Here is an 18,142-nt window from a genome sequence, read left to right as displayed (position 1 = left end):
AATCTCCTGTGATCAAGAAAAGCACAGAAATTGGCTCATTCATCCTGAACAATTACAAAAGAGACCAGAACTCAAACTGGGAGATGCTATTAATCATTTCTCCTCCCCCCCCTCCCAAGAGAGAAGCAATGGCATTTTGGCCAAAACTGAATAAAACTGATTACTAAGCTGCAACGTTACATGACACAAACTTCAGGTTTTTTTGGATAGCTTTAACAGCACATCTTTGGACTTCACAGTCAGTTTGCTACTTTAATATGGAACTGGTGAGCCAAGAAATGGTATCCTCCAAGCCCAACTAGCATGGCACTGCTGGAAGATCTGGTACTATCGTCTACAGAACTGACTTAATCTCTGCATATCCACTCCATCTTGCAGAATTAGCACCAACTGAAAAGTGAATGCTACAACTCCCCAGCTGAACTCAAATACCCACACAAAAGAATTCTTAATTGGATTCTGACTTTGGGCTCAAACTCACGTGAACCAACATTCTTTTTCTGTGGCCCTTGTATTGTAAAACTGCAGTTTTCTATCCTTCCACTTCCAGCTCTTCCACCCTGCCATCTTACTTCACACTCACTTGTATGTGTGGAGTTTGAATTTGCTAAAATTCATTTTTCCAGGTTTTGAATGTGGAAAATAAACTAACTTTTGGGAGTTAATCTTAACTCAAGTTCACTGTGGATTATCAGTAAAATTGAATCACATTAAAAACCTCAAAGATATTGGGAAAACAAGGCATTTCCTATTCTTTAAAAGCAAATTCAAAATACCACCTGTGAGCAGAAGGTAACAGAAAAATCAGTGAAATTTGACTCTCTCTCTCTGCTGTCTGCAACAGTGCGCTATCCTTTCAGTTTGCTGCTTTTGACACTATTGGCCACATTGTCATCAACAGATTTCTTCCCTCCATCATCCAGCTGAGTAAAATCACCTTTGTCTAGTTTTATTCTTAACTACCCAGTAATAACTGAAGAATTTCATGCAATGGCTTCTCTTCATGCCTTGTACTATTACCTGGAGCAATCCAGGGATCTATCTTTGGTCCCTACATGCTGCTTCTCAGCGACATTATTTACACACATGAGATTAGGTTCCATTTATATTCTGACCGCACCCAACTATCTCATCACCAGCTCTCTTCCTCACAGCACTGCCTTGATTTTAAGTAAGCTGCAATTGCCTCAACATGTTGGGAAACATTGAAGGCACTTTCTGCAGCTTCTTCAATCTATCCATGTAACTAAAGTCACCCATTCCTGGAATCATTTTCCGAGATCTTTCCTGCAGTCCAAGCCTTCACATCTTTCCTAAAGAACTGAACACAGTAATCCAGTGTTTTGTAAAGGTTCATGATAAGTTCCTTATTTTTACTCTAGACCTTCTTTTAAAAAGCCCAAGATTCAATAAGCTTTATTAACCACTTTTTCAATCCACCCGGCCACCTTCAACACTTCTCTGTTCTTGCAGATCTTTTAGAATTGTACCCTTCAGATTTTACTGTTTTTCTTTGTTCTTTGCATTTCATTATATTTCAACTGCCACGTGTTGCGCATTACATTAACCTATGACTTTTTAAAGTTTATTCACTTTCTTCACCCTGCAAACTACTTCCAATTTCTTTGTCACCTTCAAATTTTGAAATTGTACCATGCACATCCAAGGCTAGCACATGAATATACTATCAGGAAAATCAATAGTTCTACTACTGATCCCTGAGGAACTCAATTGTATTTCTTCCTCCAGTCCGAAAAACCACTGTTCTCCATCTGCTGCCACTTAGCCAACTTCATATTCACGCAGTCACTGTCCCTTTTATTCCATGGGCTTCAATTTTGATGATAAACTTCTGAAAGTCCATTGCTTCCCACATCAACTAAATGAGCAACTCTGATTACCTCAAAAAAACTCCATAAAAAATTGGAGAAACATGATTTGTCCTTAACAAATTTCCTTAATTAATCTTCATTTGTTCAAATAACTGGTTAATTTTGTCTCAGATTATCATTTCTAAAAGCTTTCCCACCATGGACATTAAACTGACTGTGACAACATCAGCATCCTATCTGACTCAGAGTTGAGTTTTGCACCTTCTGTCTTCTCAAAGACTGCCTAATTCAAAGTGTAATTCATTTCCACAAGAAATGGTTGATGCCAAAACATTGAATGTAATCAAGAAGTGGCTGGATATAGGACTTGGGGCAAATGGGACCAAAGGTTATGGGGAAAAAAGCAGGAGTAGTCTGAGTTGGATGATCAGTAATGAATGGTGGAGCAGGCTCGAAGGGCCAATTAGCCTCCTCCTGCTCCTATCTTCTATGTTTCTATGTCGATGTTTCTATTTTCATAAAAGTGCAAACCTCCACTGCTGCTTCAACTGACATGTTACTGAAACCTCCTATGCGCTTTTGTGACTTCCAGACTTGATTTGTCCAATGCACTTGGCCAGATTCTCACTTTGCACCCTCTGTAAACTTAAGCTCATCCAGAACTCTGCTTCCGGTATCCTAACTCAGGTCGATTCCTGTTCACCCATCACTTCTGTGCTGACCGACTACACTGGCTCTTGAACCTCGTTCATCCATCTCTGTAACCTTCTCCAATGCTAAAATTCTCAAAGAGTTCCCAGATTCAAGTGGCCACATATACATCCACCACACCCTTCATTCCATCACTGGCAGTTGTGCAATCATTAGGCCCCAAACTCTAGAATTCACCAAAGCTTTCCACTTCCATTCAGTGCCTCTCCACTTCCCTCTCCTCCTCCTGCAAGACCCTTCTATTAACCCTCTTTGTATAACCTTGCCAAATTTCTCCTTGTATGGGTTGGTGCCAATATTTGTCCAATTATACTATAAACTGCCTTGAGATGTTTTCTAATTTTAAAAGCAATGTATAACTGTTAGTCCATTACATGACTGTACATGCATCTCACTAGATCTGAATCTTATTTACAAATCGTTATTAATATCCACTGACACAACAGCACTGTGAGTGTTCTTAAAACATGCGAATTGCAGCAGGTCAAGAAGCCAGCTCACCACCAGCAATTAGGGACAGGAATAAATGTTGGCCTATCTAGCAATACCCACATCCAATAAACAAATATAAAAAAGAATGAATTAAAATATAATCTGAACGTATTGGGCCCGATTTTACCGTTTTGATTCTAAGTGCTGAATCTGGGAGAGTTAGAGATCCAACCTTAGACCTGTTCTCAGGTGCCCCCATAGACACTCTGCCTGAAATAAAAGCAGAGATTCAGAATTGCACTGCAAACGCCTGTGGATGAGGCTTAACCCGCCTGAAAAACTGCAGCTCTGATTGCAGCCTTCAACTGAGCATGCACAGTAAATAAAATACTCCCACAGCGCTCCCAGGGCAGATAATGCCTCCCCATGCCCCCAGACACTGCCCCATCCCTACAACATAACTGTCCCGCTTATTCCTCCACCACCTGCCGTTACCCAGATTGTGGCCCTCTGCCCTCCCACTGATTGCACGCAGTGGCAGCAGACACCACCCCCCCCAACCAAACTAGGGAGCCATCTGACATGCCTCCCTACCCCCCCACCAGAGAGCCATCTAACCCACCTTTTCCCCCTGTACCAGAGAGCCATCTGACCCACCTTCCTCCCCCTCAACCCCACCCCCAATCAGGGCAGAGGGCCGTGGGAAGTTCCGAACTTACCTCCTCAGAAGTTGGAGCCCCGAGTTGGACTTTTGCAGACCATGTCTGTTTCGCGCCAAATCTGGACGGATGAACGCAGTGGTAAAGGCTGAAATGCCGGTAAATTGGATGTAAGTTGAGTCAATTTAAATGCATGCAAATGCATTTAAATTGCCGTCATGCCCATTTCGAGCATGGTCCCCATCATGGCTATTTCAGGCGCTTGGTAAAGGGAGCACGGAGCTGAGGCAGTCATGGATGGCAGTATTTGCCTCATGTCCGACTTTACCAAGTTTATGCGCCTGGAAACAGGAGCAACCTGATGGTAAAATTGGGCCCATTGTTTAACAAATTAGTAAATAGAGTGTAGTGGCAGAAAACAGACTGAATAAGATATAAGTCATGTTTCAAGGTAAACATGATATTGTACTCCATTGGATATATTTTAAATTAGTGTATGGCTCTAACTAGAGAAATATTTATTTTTATTGTTGACACAGATTAAGTGGATTCAAAGACAGAAGTATTTTTTCTTGGGAACTACATACATTCTGCAAGGACCTTCATGGCTACAATACATTATCAAATAAAGTTTATTTATGTAAACAGATCATGTTTAGACATTTCTAATGCTAAACCAATATTTGTAAATGATCAATATAATGTCAAAATAATGAACAATGCAGAAAGCTATACTATACTGCAGATGCACTTATGGAATTCCTGTCAGAAGGAAACGCCTCCAATATGATAAAAGCTTACATTGCGCTACTGTACCATATCTGGCAGTGAAAATGACTGGACTTGATGTAGTTAAACACTGATTTTTGTTGAAATGTAGAAGATTATAAAAATGACTCAGAACACTATGTTTAGCGCCAAATCAGTTAAGTGCACTTCTTTAACCTCAACTGCTTTAGCTGCATCAACTGACAGTAAGAACAAAAGGAATTCACTACAAATCTGCAAATACTTTTAACACAGTAAATGAAATCTATTGAAATTAATTGTGCAAACTATAGGTCAGTTTCAGCATGAATATCACAGAACGTCATCAAAATTGTTTATGCTGTACGTAGTGCATACTTACAATGAGTTGGAAAATTAAACTTGTGTCTGAAAGCTTACAAACCTAATTCAGAAAAATTGGAATTATTGCTTCATTTGTTCCTTTACAATAAAGCCCCATCACAAAGTTACAGAATGGCAATATCATTTAGCTACTTCTGCACTACATCATTCTCTGAAAGGGAACTGCGTGCCCTCAACATATATATATAACAGAGAAACAAGATTTTTTCAATCCATCTCTTTTTTGTTATTTTCTCCTCTCAAGGGCATGACAGGTGGCAGGTGTCCTTTAGCAACCATACCCAAGTTGCTATTATTCAGTTTGTGACTGGTACTAGCCTATTTGACCATAGCAAAGAAAGGGACGGGCTGGAATTGAGCCCGGGTCTCTGGTGCAGTGAGGCAGCAGCACTAATCACTGTTCCACCAGCAGTATTTTGCCACTTTACTGCCAGACTCTATGACCTGTGTCCTGAATTTGCATAGTTATGCACAAGTCTTTCAAACTGTATTTGCAATGCAAAGGTGCTTCTCTGCAGTCGCTTGCGCGTTTGATTTGATTTGTCACATGCATTGGGATAAAGTGTAAAGCACTGCCTCCTGCACCCTACGTAAAGCACACCATTCATAGAGTACATAAGGAAGAAAAATAGACCAACAAAATCAGGATTTACAATCAGGTAAAGAAAATCAATTTTATTTATGTGTGAACCATTGTGTTGAGCCATGAACAAAAGCCCATGTGGCAATTAATATGAATGTCCAAGCAAACATAAAAGCTGAAGAATAGCACATGGGTTATACATGCCTACATAATATATTGTGCCAAGGCAGGGTGGCAACCAACCACTCCACTTTTATCCACACCAATTTGCTATGGTGAACAAAATGAGCCCTTTTTTGAGCTTAGTGTATATTACTACTTTTGTCTGGAAAGAATAACAATGCCTTTATGCTGCTTTACCAGTTGGAAGGAGAACATTGAGCATTTTGTTCATAAATATTTTCAAAATGAAAAAAAAAATGCAGGGAAAAATAATCAAACAACTTTGTTTCCATTTTAATTATGCAAATATTCTGTCCTTCTCACTTCAAAGATAATATTTGGATATCACTTAATTTCTGGGAAAAAGTGTTCTTTCTCCCACTTACAAACCTTAAAGAATTTTTTTTTAAAAAAAGATGTTAATCCCTCAAACAGAAAACTTGAGCTAATTAATACACCCACAGGCTTTGACGACCCTCTTTAGGTGAGGTTATTGTTTTGCAAAACATTCTTTATTATTTAACTGAGCTCACTAATAAAGCCAACATCACAAATCATATTCCAGCTTCAAATCCTATACCTTAGCAGTATAGGCAGTCAGGCCTCATCTAAGGACTCATATCCAACGTTATTTATTGTTAACAGTTTTCCCACGTTAATTTCCTGGAAGGTTCTTCGATTTCAGCTTAAAATGAGATAAATCTCCCAATGTATAATCTTTAAAAATATTCATATTCTCCCTCCTTTATGTCATTTGCAGCAGCCTGGAACATTCAAGACTAGCTACAAATTTCACCTGACGGAAAGTTGTGCCTAAAGCATCCTGAATTTTGATTGCAACTCTTCTCCTGAAGTAACCATTTGGGAAACAATAAATGAATACTTGTCCAACATTAAGATGAGGACTAAAGACCAGGAGTCTGATTAATCTGAGTGAGTACAACAATGTGCCTCTAAGAGGTCCCTACAGCTCATTCCCTCATTCACAAAACTTGTACTGCTAGATTGCAAATCATCTCCAATTTACACCCAAATATTAAAACCACAGGAATAATATTTTTTTTTCATTTAGAAATGTTTTAATGTGGACCAATAAATTGTCAAATTTTGCATTTGCTATCTATAATTTGAGTCCTAATTGGACATTAAAATTTTTTTTAACCACTTATAACAAGAGCTGTTAATCTTATAGTCAGTCTTGATAACGATATAGTGTCAACAGTTTAGGTACACAAGCAAATCCATTCAAGACAAAATGAGGTGTAAACAGCAAAAACCATTTGTGATAGGCAGGCATTAAGCCTAGTTTTAGTCACTTACCCTATTTATAATAAGAAAAATATAGCAAGGATTCAAAGAACAAAGAGAAACTCAAAGCCAGAGATTACTGTTAAAAGGCCAAGTTTAATTATTGCAAGTTAAATAACTTTATTCAGGGAATATACAAACAAGGAGCAGATGTAGGCCATTCAACCCCTCAAGCCTGCTGCAAAGACAATCTAATTTTCTTTAAATACTTAAATAAATTCATTCTATGAATGTACGCAGAGAACATTGTGCAGGTCCTAAGAATTAGCTGGAAGCATTACAAGTTAAAACTGAACTGAAAGAGTACTCTTCCCCACATCTAGGCATTCACACATGTAACATAGTTGCTTTCCAAAACAACATTTACAGATTCAGCAAAACAAACAGCTAATTAGTGCATTTAACATGGTTAGCACAAATAACTTTCCAAACAGCGCAATGAATGCAAATATGCTTGCAATTTCAAATGTGATAGTGTAAATTAGAATACTAAAAACGTTAAGTGAAGGTACAAATAGCATGACAGTTTCTTCCCAGGTACTTTTCCCTACAAATAAACTTCATTTCTTTAGATTAGAAAAACTGTATCCTCAAACTCTGTGCCCTTGCAAACTACCACTCTATCTGCAACCTCCCTTTTCTCATTAAAATCCATAAACATGTTCTCATGTCCCAAATTTGGGTCCACCTTACTTTTCACCCTTTGCCACTGATTTGAGTTCATTTCAATGCTAAGTCAGATCACATCCTCAATCATTCAATTTGATTCATTTTCACATGCAGTATACAGTGAGTATTGTTTCTTGCGCACCATACATACAAAGCATACCGTTCATAGAGAAGGGAAGGACAGAATGCAGAATGTATAGTGACAGTCATAGCTAGGGTGCAGAGCAAGATCAACTTGTGAGGCAGGTCCATTCAAAAGTCTGATGGCAGCAGGGAAGAAGCTGTTTTTGAGTCAGTTGGTATGTGTCCTCAGAATTTTGTATCTTTTTCCTGATGGAAGGTGGTGGAAGACAGTACGTCCAGGGTGCGTGGAATCCTTAATTATGCTGGCTACTTTTCTGAGGCAGTGGGAAGTGTAGACAGTGTCAATGGGTGGGAGGCTGGTTTGAGTGATAGACTGGGCTTCATTCGTGACCCTTTGTAATTTCTGGACAGAACAGTAGCCTTACAAAGCTGTGAAACAACCAGAAAGAATACTTTCTATGGTGCATCTTCAAAAGTTGGTGCGAACCGTAGTGGACATGCCAAATTTCCTTAGTCTTCTAAGAAGATAGAGGTGTTGGTGGCTTTCTTAACAATTGTGTCAGTATGGATGGACAAACACAGGTTGTTGGTGATCTCGACATCTTAAAACTTGAAGCTCTCAACCATCTCTGTTTCGTCTGCATTGATGAAACAGGGGCATACCCATATAATCATGGTGCGTTTACCCTCTACAACCAATTGAACTTCAGACATCATCAACTACATTCTCCCCCTCTAAAACTTCTCTTCCATTGTCCAGATCAATGATACTTCCCTCTCTTGTTTGCGCTCTTACCTATTCCGTCACAGCTGACACACATTTAGCATTGACTGTTCTTTCCTCACCTCGTTATCCCAGATATATATTTTTTCACCTCCACTTGACTTTGATATACCTTTATCCTTCTTATGTACATGCTTCCCATTGGAAAATGAAAACATTGAGGCAGGCTGCACATCCATGCTGAAAATGCTGAGTTCTACATCTTCACCACCTCTTTCAACCCTTTCACTCTATTGTGGTCAGATTATTGGTTTGACATCCAGTTTTCAACAATATGTAATTTCCTCCAGATAAATATTGGAAAGATAAAAACATCACTTTTGGCCTCAACCATGATCTGTACCACTGCCACTGATTCAATTTGGTGTTACTCCTTGAAAAGAATTACACTAGTCGAATGAAGGGTAAATGGATCTTTAATAGTGTACTAAGTTCTTAATTACTGTTAAATAACCTCATTGACTCTGAAGGGCTAATCTGAAAAATGTCAAATTTCTCCACTGTGCTAAAAAATCCACAAATTTAAGATTAGATTTTTTTTTTAAGTATTTCAGCTTCTATCTCAAGTGTATTCTTCATTTATTTTGTTCGCTGTAAGGTGGTAACTAAAACTGAAAAGTTCAGTTCATTTCACTTCCTGGTTTGCTGTCTGTGAGAATACTTGAAAGGGTGGTGAGAATATGGAACTCACTATCACAGGGAGTGGCTGAAGTGAAATAAAGATTCATTTAAGGGGAAGCTAGGCAAATACAAGGGTGAAGGAAATAGAAAGTTACAATGATGGATCTGGATGAGGAAAGATGGGAGTAGGCTCAAGTGGAACATAAACCACTTGGGTTGAATGGCCTCTCAAGTCATATAACCTATCTACTCCTAAGTACTTTTGCAATTGGGTTTACATCCTTCTTGTCAACATCATTGTTGTTGGACTCCTGTACATCTCCTGACTCTGTATCAGATTCAAACTGACATCAGCAAAGAGAAAACCCATGGCAAAGAGACAGTCAAGATCTGTGTGGGCAAGCAAACGCTAGTTTGCCACTGAACATGAAATCTAGGTCATTTTCCCTGTGATAGTCACAATCTGTAAAACATTTTTCCTGCAAAACAGGCTCACTATTTCAGTGAAACAATACAAATTTTACAAAATTCAATCATAGGGCATGGATGTTGCTGGCAAGGTCATCTTTATAGCCCATTTCTAGTTGCCCTTAAGAAGGCTGTGGTGAGTTGCCTTCTTCGGAGGATGGACACCATAAAATAAATATTAATAATGCATTGGGAAAAAAGAATAGAACCAATATTATGAAATTGCTTATCTAATTCTTTGCATACATATCCACTGTAAAAGTGTTTCTTCTGCCTTTCTCAGTATGAAAAGGAAAATCTTTAGCCACAAACCAAGCAAAAGGAATCCCTTAACAGGAATCATTTGTAATTCTAATGGAAGGAAATAACAAAAACAGCTGGTCTTATTGAAACCTCCCAAAAAGCACAAAGTAAAAATCAGAATCACAATCTGCCACTGAAGGACTTGCACTCTAGTTTCTCCAAATGCAAATTCTTGAAGGAATTAAACTACCAATTTTTAAAAAAATCAAAATGCCACTCACTGTCTGTGTTCCTTCAGAGCAGAAGTAAGATTTGAGTTTAAGAAAGGCAGATATACAGGCTCACTCTCTCAGGGACTGCCAGATTAGTGGATTTCCTGAACAGATCCATTCTCAGGAAATCAGCTGATCTGCAGAGTCCAATGTTATGTGCATTTGTGCACCCACTTGAAACACTTTGCAGCAGTTGAGCAGTAAATTCAGATGTTGACAGTATTTCTCCTCTGTAACTCATCCCACTCATCAATTAGTTCCTGTGTCGGCCGTTAAATTAGAGCTTGCTGTCAGCCTCTGAATACAGCAATGATGGGCCCTTGACAACAAGTGCTGAGATTTGCAGTGTGATTTGCAAGTGTTCAGAGTTGTAAAATGTTTTTAATTATTGCTATCCATTGATTTTGCTTCCATGACAGTCAATGCAAATTGGAAAGGAACTAATCAATATTACTCTGGATATGTAAACACCAAACCCCTACTCCAATCTAGTCTGCCTTTACTGGCATCGGCCAGAGGTTTTATTGCCAACCAAACGTGAATCAATCAAGTCTGCACACGTTTACCAGTCACTAACAAGAGGTCAACGAAACATTTTAAAGAGTGCAATCATATAATTATTAGCTAATGTATCTACTTTAAAGCACAGCTTATGTCTGAATTACAGTTTCAGTGTTCATACTCCAACAGATTTTTTAAGGGTTAAATGAAACATCATTGATGTTCAACTCCGTCAAACTGATTTCTCATTTGCAGCAACAAAAACAATGTTTTCCCTTGTCAACATCCAGCAACGTACTTCAATTCTATACTCAAATAATCAGCAACATTTATTTTTAACTGGAGAAACTGCAAACTAGAAAAATATTTCCCCGTCCCCAATTGGAAATAGCACTTTGTTACGAATATTAAAACGCAAATGGATTACTATTCAATAATATGTTATATATTGGTATTTCTTGTCAAAATTAACGCAGCAACTTTTGCATTTTGTAAAATTAACCTTTGTAACCCCACATCAAGTTTCGTTTTCAAAGTAATGGTAAGAAGCCTGGACTCTGGCTCAACTTCAAAACTTATTTCTGCAAAATAAATCAAACTACATAACTGTGGACAGGAACGAAGAAAACAAATCCTCTAAGTTTCTCAGCAAATTTTAATCTATGGTTGTTGTATCACTTCTGATTGAATCACCCACCCCAACCTAAACCTGCAAAGATGGCTCTCAAAATCAAGTTAACGGAGAGGTTTTGTTACTAGTCAGTGGGCTCAGCTGATCCTATAATCTTTTACAGTGGAATTTTTGAAGTTTTTTTGGGTCAAAATCAATCATTTTCATCTTCAACAGGGCAATGTTTTTGGTCTAGTGAACTTAATACACCCAAAGTAACATTAAATACCGATTCTGATGTAAGATAAACTAAATACAGAAGTTTACCCAAAAATTTCTCAATTTTCTAAAATCATAAATATAAAAACCATCAACCCATACTCACCGTTCCCTCATGTCAATGCATCTACATATTGGAAAAGTGTAATCTTTTGCTGTAAAGAGATTAGTCTACAAGGGTATTTGGGCTAAGGAATGCTGCCATAATTCAGCTCAATTTTGATGCCAAATATTCTATCATTATTCCTTAATGTATCAAAGTTTAGGGCAAGGTGGAAAATAAAGATTTTTTTCAGGCATAATTGAGACACTGAATGTAATTACAGTACAACAAATCTTATTACCAATCTTAAATGTAGATAAAATGAAAAAAGAAAAATAACTTTAATTTATATGAGCCCAGGATGTCACAAAGCACTTCATAGCCAAGGAACTTCTGTGTTGCATTTCTGCCACCAAGTATGCCCTGCTCTCACAATGACCAATACCAGTAGCACAAAAAAATGTCTGGTTGTAGATTTAAAGCAAAAATGATGCTTACCTATTGTACTTGGCTGGTAAAACGCCTCTCCCAGAACAGATGTTCCCCATTCTGTTTTCAGACAGATTTGCACTGGGGTGTTGGCATATTTCCCAGGATTGAGAGACCGCTGTAAAAGGCGGAACAAAGCCAAAGATGGGTTTCTGATCACTGCTGTTTTGCGCCGATTTTGTGCTGTATAGATAAATGGGCTCCTTGCCTGCACCGTGGGCTCCTGCTGCCCCACTAGTTGCTCTGCAGAAACCCCTGTTGACTTGCTCCTGTTTGATGACTCCAGGAGTAACCAATTCAATGTAGCTCTCTTGTTCTTGTTTCACTTCTATGGGGACAATGTTTGCAGCAGGAAGAGGGGCCCAAATATTCTCCTTGTTCTCAGTAGGCCTACCTTCTGAAGTTGGCCAAGGAGCAGTACACTCTTCAATCGTCTGCAGATCCACCAGACCGTCCTTGAGCAGCGGAGGCTCAGAAGACAGAGGTGACGGCAAAGCTGACCCCTCATCTCCACAGAAAGCAGTCAGGCTCCAGGGACTGCCTTGCTGTTTTTCTTCCCTTGGAGATGGGAAGAACTCAAGGTCAGGCAGAAAGTCCACTGAGCCGCCATCCTCAAGGACCCCCAGTAGATCATCCTCACAACCAGTTGTGTACAGGCCGACATCTGTGTCACTCTTTACTCTACTCCCTGCATCCTGCAACTCATTCAGGGCAGCAAGGCTCTGTTCCAACTCAGACAAGTCATTGGCTGCCTGGGAAAGGTGCTCCTGTTGGCCACTAGCTCCATTTGTGATCCCAACTCCATCAAGTTGCTGCCTGTTACTATTGTTGCTGTCATGTGGTCGGAACTGCATTATGGACCCAGGCATGGCTGTCACCATCTCCCCACCTTCCATTACTCCTTCACAGTCTTTCAGACTGCCACTCCCTTCATTTAGGCCAGCAACCACATTCCAGATTTGTTTTCCTGATTTCATTTTCTCATCCTCTGCCAAATTCGCCATCACCAAGCTGGGCACTCACAGCACAACCTGCAACAAAGAAAATGACATTTCAGCTGGAGCACTTAACATCACAAACTAAACCAAGAAAATTAAATAAGCACTAGCTGTCAGCATCTTCCAAAAGACTTCAAACTGTATCCAGTCTTTTGCAATGATACATACCAATCTCAGATGTAAATTCAATTTCCCACTAATCACATGTAGTCTGAAAAATCATTAACACAATTCCACTCCATCTGTTATAACCTCTGACTTGTAAGGAACAGAACTGATACTTCCCTGCCATAGCAGTAAAATTGCTTTCATGAAATGAAATTCTCTCGACCTCACTGCAGCCCAAATTCCATTCCTGAGAGCCCCCTTTCTTATTTACATGCTGTCCATCAGCAAGATCCCGCATAGCCATGGAGCCAATGTCCATATCTGTGCTTGTCACCTTTAAAAAATTACAAGCATTCAAACTTGTATTTTTTTACTGCAATATTGAGAGAATTGAAATCCAAACTGCAATATAATGATGGTAATAATTTTCACCATAAATTATTGAAATTCTTTTCCCAACAATGTTTTCTGTCTGGTGAACTGTTTGGTCTATATGTATAGCATCTCAGCACAAAACAGCAAATATGAGTGACTAAACTATTTTTAAAAATTAACTAGGTTTCAAACCACTTCAAAATCCCCAATCAAATCAACTGCTATGTTGATAGAATATTGGTCCGAACCAGCAAGCATATTTAATGAATAACATAAAGAAAGTTCTTCAAGTAACTTTGGGTAATTGCTCAACGCCAAGTGTTTACTACTGAATTTACACGCAAGTGCATCAGTCATCTGCAATAGGAAACAACGCTGTGGTTAACTTATGTTATAATGTTTCTTAATTGTCTGGGATGGTCAATGCTTCAGTTATAATGTATACATTATGTTAACTTTTCTATTTCTATCCTACCATTCTGTACCTAGCAAATAGTCTACAAATAGATACTGGTGCTAAAATATTTATTTATAGCTATTGGAACAATCTTTCATCATCTATTGGTGTATTTTTAAACAATCCCCTATGTTCCATTCTTTCTCTTTTTTTTGGGGGGGGGGGTGGTGTATGTTGTGGCCTCCTTACAGATGGCTCTGATTTTCTGGTTACATTTCTATGTACTATCTAAATTTGCATTTCCTAACGAGACATTTTTGTCTATCTCTGTAAATTATTTAGCTTTTGCTTAAATAGGCAACTGGGAAAAAATATCTAATCTCACCCTCTCAAGGGGCGGCATGGTGGCACAGTGGTTAGCACTGCTGCCTCACAGCTTCAGGGACCCAGGTTCGATTCCTGACTTGGGTCAGTGTCTGTGTGGAGTTTGCACATTTTCCCAGTGTTTGCATGTGTTTCTTCCGGGTGATCCAGTTTTCTTCCACAGTCCAAAGATGTGTGGGTTAGGTTGATTGGTCATGCTAAATTAATCCTTAGCGTTCTGGGGTATGATAGGTTAGTGGGATTGAGCAGGATACTAAGAGGGGATGGAGCCTGGGTGGGATTGTTCGATGCAGATTCGATGGGCCAAACAGCCTCCTTCTGCACTGTAGGGTTTCTCTATGAATTCCACGAAACAAAAGATTTTTAATGAATTTCAAAACAAACCTACTCAGAAGAGAGCATGCCTAACAGGGGAGAATAACTTAATTTTTTTAATTTAGTCACTATTAAAATGTCAAAATATTGAAATGGTAAAATTCCAAAAAGAGAGCATAATATTTGAAACTAGAGCAGAGTTTTCCAGCCTGGGGGGGTAGAGAGAGAGAGAGAGAGAAGAGCGAGAGAGGACTGTACAAATTCCTATCCCTACGTTGCATTCAACTCACGTATCCTGGCATTGAACTTTGATTACCAAGGCATTTACTGAGTGATTTTCACAGCCAACATTCAGCTTTGACGAAGGGTCATCATGACATGAAACACTGGTTCTATTTCCTTTCCACGTATGCTGTCAGAACCTGCTGAGTTTCTCCAGCATTTCCTGTTTTTATTTTAGAAAATGCTGCCCACAGTGCAAGGAGATTTCAAAGTTTGACAGGAGACCCTTCTCTGTGGCTCAAATGCTGCCAACAGCTCTGCATCCTGGCACCTTTTGCCAGATTTTCCAAGATGGTGCCAGAGCATGGCAACTTCATGCAAGCTGTGCCCAGTTCTATCTTTTACTCTTGCTCTATGCTTCTAAAACTTTACAAATATAACACTACATTCTGCGCTCTCTCCTTGTCTATGAACGGTATGCTTTGTATAGCACATAAGAAACAATACTTTTCACTGTACACTAATAAATGTGACAATAATAAATCAAATCAAAAACCTGTAGCACTAACAATGCACACATTAAATGACAGAAACCCACGGTGGGGTGGGGGAAGGAGGGGGGGGGTGCGATGGAGGGGGGAGGTGGATGGGATTACTAATTGCCAAAGAAAGGCACAATCCCAGAAATGCCTTAAGAAGTGAATTCACTCTATATCAGTCAGTGGGGGCTGGTTAGCTCACTGATTCTCTCTCTCTCTCCCCTTCTGTCCATAAACTTTATTATTCTATGAATTAATATGCCGCTCATTTCACCAATTTGTGAAACAAGTGCCTGCACTCCTCCCTCTGGGTAATCAGGTTTTGATGCACCGTCTTCGGAGGGACACTGACAGGAGGAGAAGGAGGAGGAGGAGGAACTGCCTGCCCCCCCCCCCCCCCCCCCCCCCAGCCCAGGAACCGGGTCGAGCTCTCAGGGTGCCCCGCCCCACCCCGGTGTGAAACTTGCCTCTGTTAGTATTTCTCCACCACCAACACCTCCCGGCCGGGGCCTGGAGGAAGAACAAGGGGTGGGGGTGGGCTGCCCCCTGGATCGCAGCCCCCGAACCCAGTGACAGCCCAACGGTACCCGCCTACTTTACCAGCCGCCCCCAGCCCCCTGCAGACCTCATGTTGTCACTTGTCTTCCCCGCGGCGCCGGACAGTCGCTCCCTCCCTCTCCCTCTCTCTCTCTCTTCTTCGCCGCCGCTGTTCGCTCTCCTTTCAGATCCTAAAATGTCCTCCTCCCTTCAACAGACTCTCTGCCCTGGGGACGCGCGCGCGGTCACATTGCCCTGCGCGCACGCGCGCAGTCACGGTGCCCTACGTACGCGCATACGCACGCGCGGTCACGGTGCCCTCCGAACGAGCGCGCGACCGGCGCAGCCAATCACCCAGCACGTCCCCTAACGCGGCCGCCACCCCCCCCCGGCCTCGGTGACGGTCAGCGAGCTTAAAGCCGGGTCCCTCTCCCCCTACACGCAAAACAAAAACCCAAAACATCTCAAACGCCTTCAATCTATCTGTAAACCTTTACGTTTGAAGATCCGCTGTTGATATTGCACTGAGGGCAACGATCGAGACAGCAGCGGATTAAAGTTGGACACCTCAAAATAGTTGACATGTCAAAAACTTTCTGCTGTAGGGAGGCCACTTTAAGACATGGATCCACCGCATTCAGCAAACACATTGGCAACGTGCAACTTTCCCCCTCTTATTGGCCACTCCTTCCCCTCCCATTACTGTATTCCCATGGTATTAGCCAAGTTTTTGCTCTATATGTGTCTACGAGTTTAAGGAGCGGGTTGGGGGTTGGGGGTTGGGGGTGGTTGGAGTTTAGGGAGGGGGGGTGTTGTTGTTTGAGAGACGTGCACACCCGGCTCCCAAAAGGTAAAGATCAAAAACTTCCGCTGAGAGGGAGACGGCAAAGAAATCGAGGAGCTAAACAAAAAGAGACAGACAGGAGTGAAAGGAAAGCAAACCCACTTCCGCAACAATCAAAATAAATAATCCTTGTCAATAACTCAACCCTGAGTCGAGGCCTGGGCACCCCACAGTCCCGTCAAATAGACCCGACCCCGCTTCAGGAAGAAATGGCAACGACAAGAATGTAACCATTTATTCAGAGATAGATCTCAGCCTCCTTCCCTCTACCCCACACAGTGGGTGTGCAACGGTTTGCTGTGGGCTCAGCTGTCAACACAGCCGCCGTTTTGATTTACTTTGCACACAATACTGATCTCCCAACTTACGGCCACGAACATTCGCTGCTGCTGCTGCAATATAAAATCCTCAGCGAGAGCTGTGTCCGACTATTAATCCATTTCCACAGGATCCCCAAACGTCCTGGAGGAACAGCGGGCGCTGTGAAGTTGTGCACACAGCTCTCTCTCTTCTCTTTACCCCCTCTCTCTCTCTGTGCATTCAGCCACTGGACTCTAGGTGGAGCAAGCATTCAGGCAGATTTGCTGCAAGTCGTTTTGTCAGTCGCAACTGCAAAATGTCACTTTCCGCCTCCATGAGAAAGGAAGAAATGCACATCTATTCTCTGTCACTGTTGGCCCAACACTCAGAAACTCTCCCAACACCTACATTTTGTTCCCCCAAGTTGCTGATTAAGTGAACATTTACTTGGAACTGCTTCATCACAAATGTAAAATTGAGTTGCGTCAGAGAATGTTGCCATTCCCTTACCTGCCTCGTTCCACGTTTCAATTTCTCTGTCAATCTGCTGTTGCGCCTCAAGTCACGTTCTCACCCCCTTTCGTTCCTACTCCCCTTTGCGTGACTATGGCATGTTATTAGTGCGTGAAGAAAGGAAGCACCGATGGCTGCAAGAAGCATTTGGGGTGAGGGTGGTGGAGGATTTGTGGCTTTTGCTGCCTCTCTTGCCATCTTAATTTCCCTTTCTAACTGTTCAACTACTCACCATACCTCTTCCATTTTGAATTGCATGTTGGGCTTCCATATTCCCTTTCCTCCTTACAGCATTTACCAATCATTTCAGCCTAAACCTCAATCCTCTCCAACAGAAGGGTCAGTAGCTAAAGGCCCCATCAGAAGTTCCATCAATCCCAACCTCAACAAAGTTTCCCTTTTTTCCTACCACCTCCCTCCACTCCATTCCCCCCATCTATTCCTTCAAGAAACTTTGTTTTCTTTCATTGAGTGAAGACATTTACTTATTTGTGCAATTTGTCTGCACCTCTCTGTTAGAACTAGTTCTGAAATAGTAAATGGAAGCCAGCCATTTGGCTCAATTAGTCTGTGTATTTTCCACATGAGCAAAGACTTCATCACAGGTGCCTGATCTTTTCTAACACAACTTTAATTTTCTTTCCCTCAATCAGCTATTCTTAAATATTAATATGATTTCTACTACAGTCTGTAATATGGGCAGTGCTTTTCACAGAATCACAATCCTCT

General features: G+C 40.9%; 1 protein-coding gene across 2 annotated transcripts in view; it reads right to left on the bottom strand.

Annotated features, from left to right (window-relative positions):
- Nucleotides 1-17,123, bottom strand: part of LOC145351813 (glucocorticoid receptor-like) — a 111,849-nt gene extending 94,726 nt beyond the window's left edge. Inside the window, exons 1-2 of one of the 2 annotated variants that reach the window (XM_080201474.1) lie at nucleotides 16,969-17,123; nucleotides 11,891-12,912 (exon numbers count right to left, since the gene is read on the bottom strand). In XM_080201474.1, coding sequence (XP_080057600.1) covers nucleotides 11,891-12,885 — 995 coding nt within the window. In that variant the 5' untranslated portion in view covers nucleotides 12,886-12,912; nucleotides 16,969-17,123. Of the gene's footprint in view, nucleotides 1-11,890; nucleotides 12,913-15,844; nucleotides 15,978-16,968 lie in introns of those variants that run through there. The other variant, XM_080201475.1, reaches the window with a different exon arrangement.
- Nucleotides 17,124-18,142: the final 1,019 nt, after the last annotated feature.

The sequence above is a fragment of the Carcharhinus amblyrhynchos genome, chromosome 13, assembly GCF_965287045.1.
Source record: "Carcharhinus amblyrhynchos chromosome 13, sCarAmb.v2.hapA, whole genome shotgun sequence".
NCBI classification, from domain to species: Eukaryota; Metazoa; Chordata; class Chondrichthyes; order Carcharhiniformes; family Carcharhinidae; genus Carcharhinus; species Carcharhinus amblyrhynchos.
This window is presented reverse-complemented; position numbering and strand designations above follow the sequence as displayed.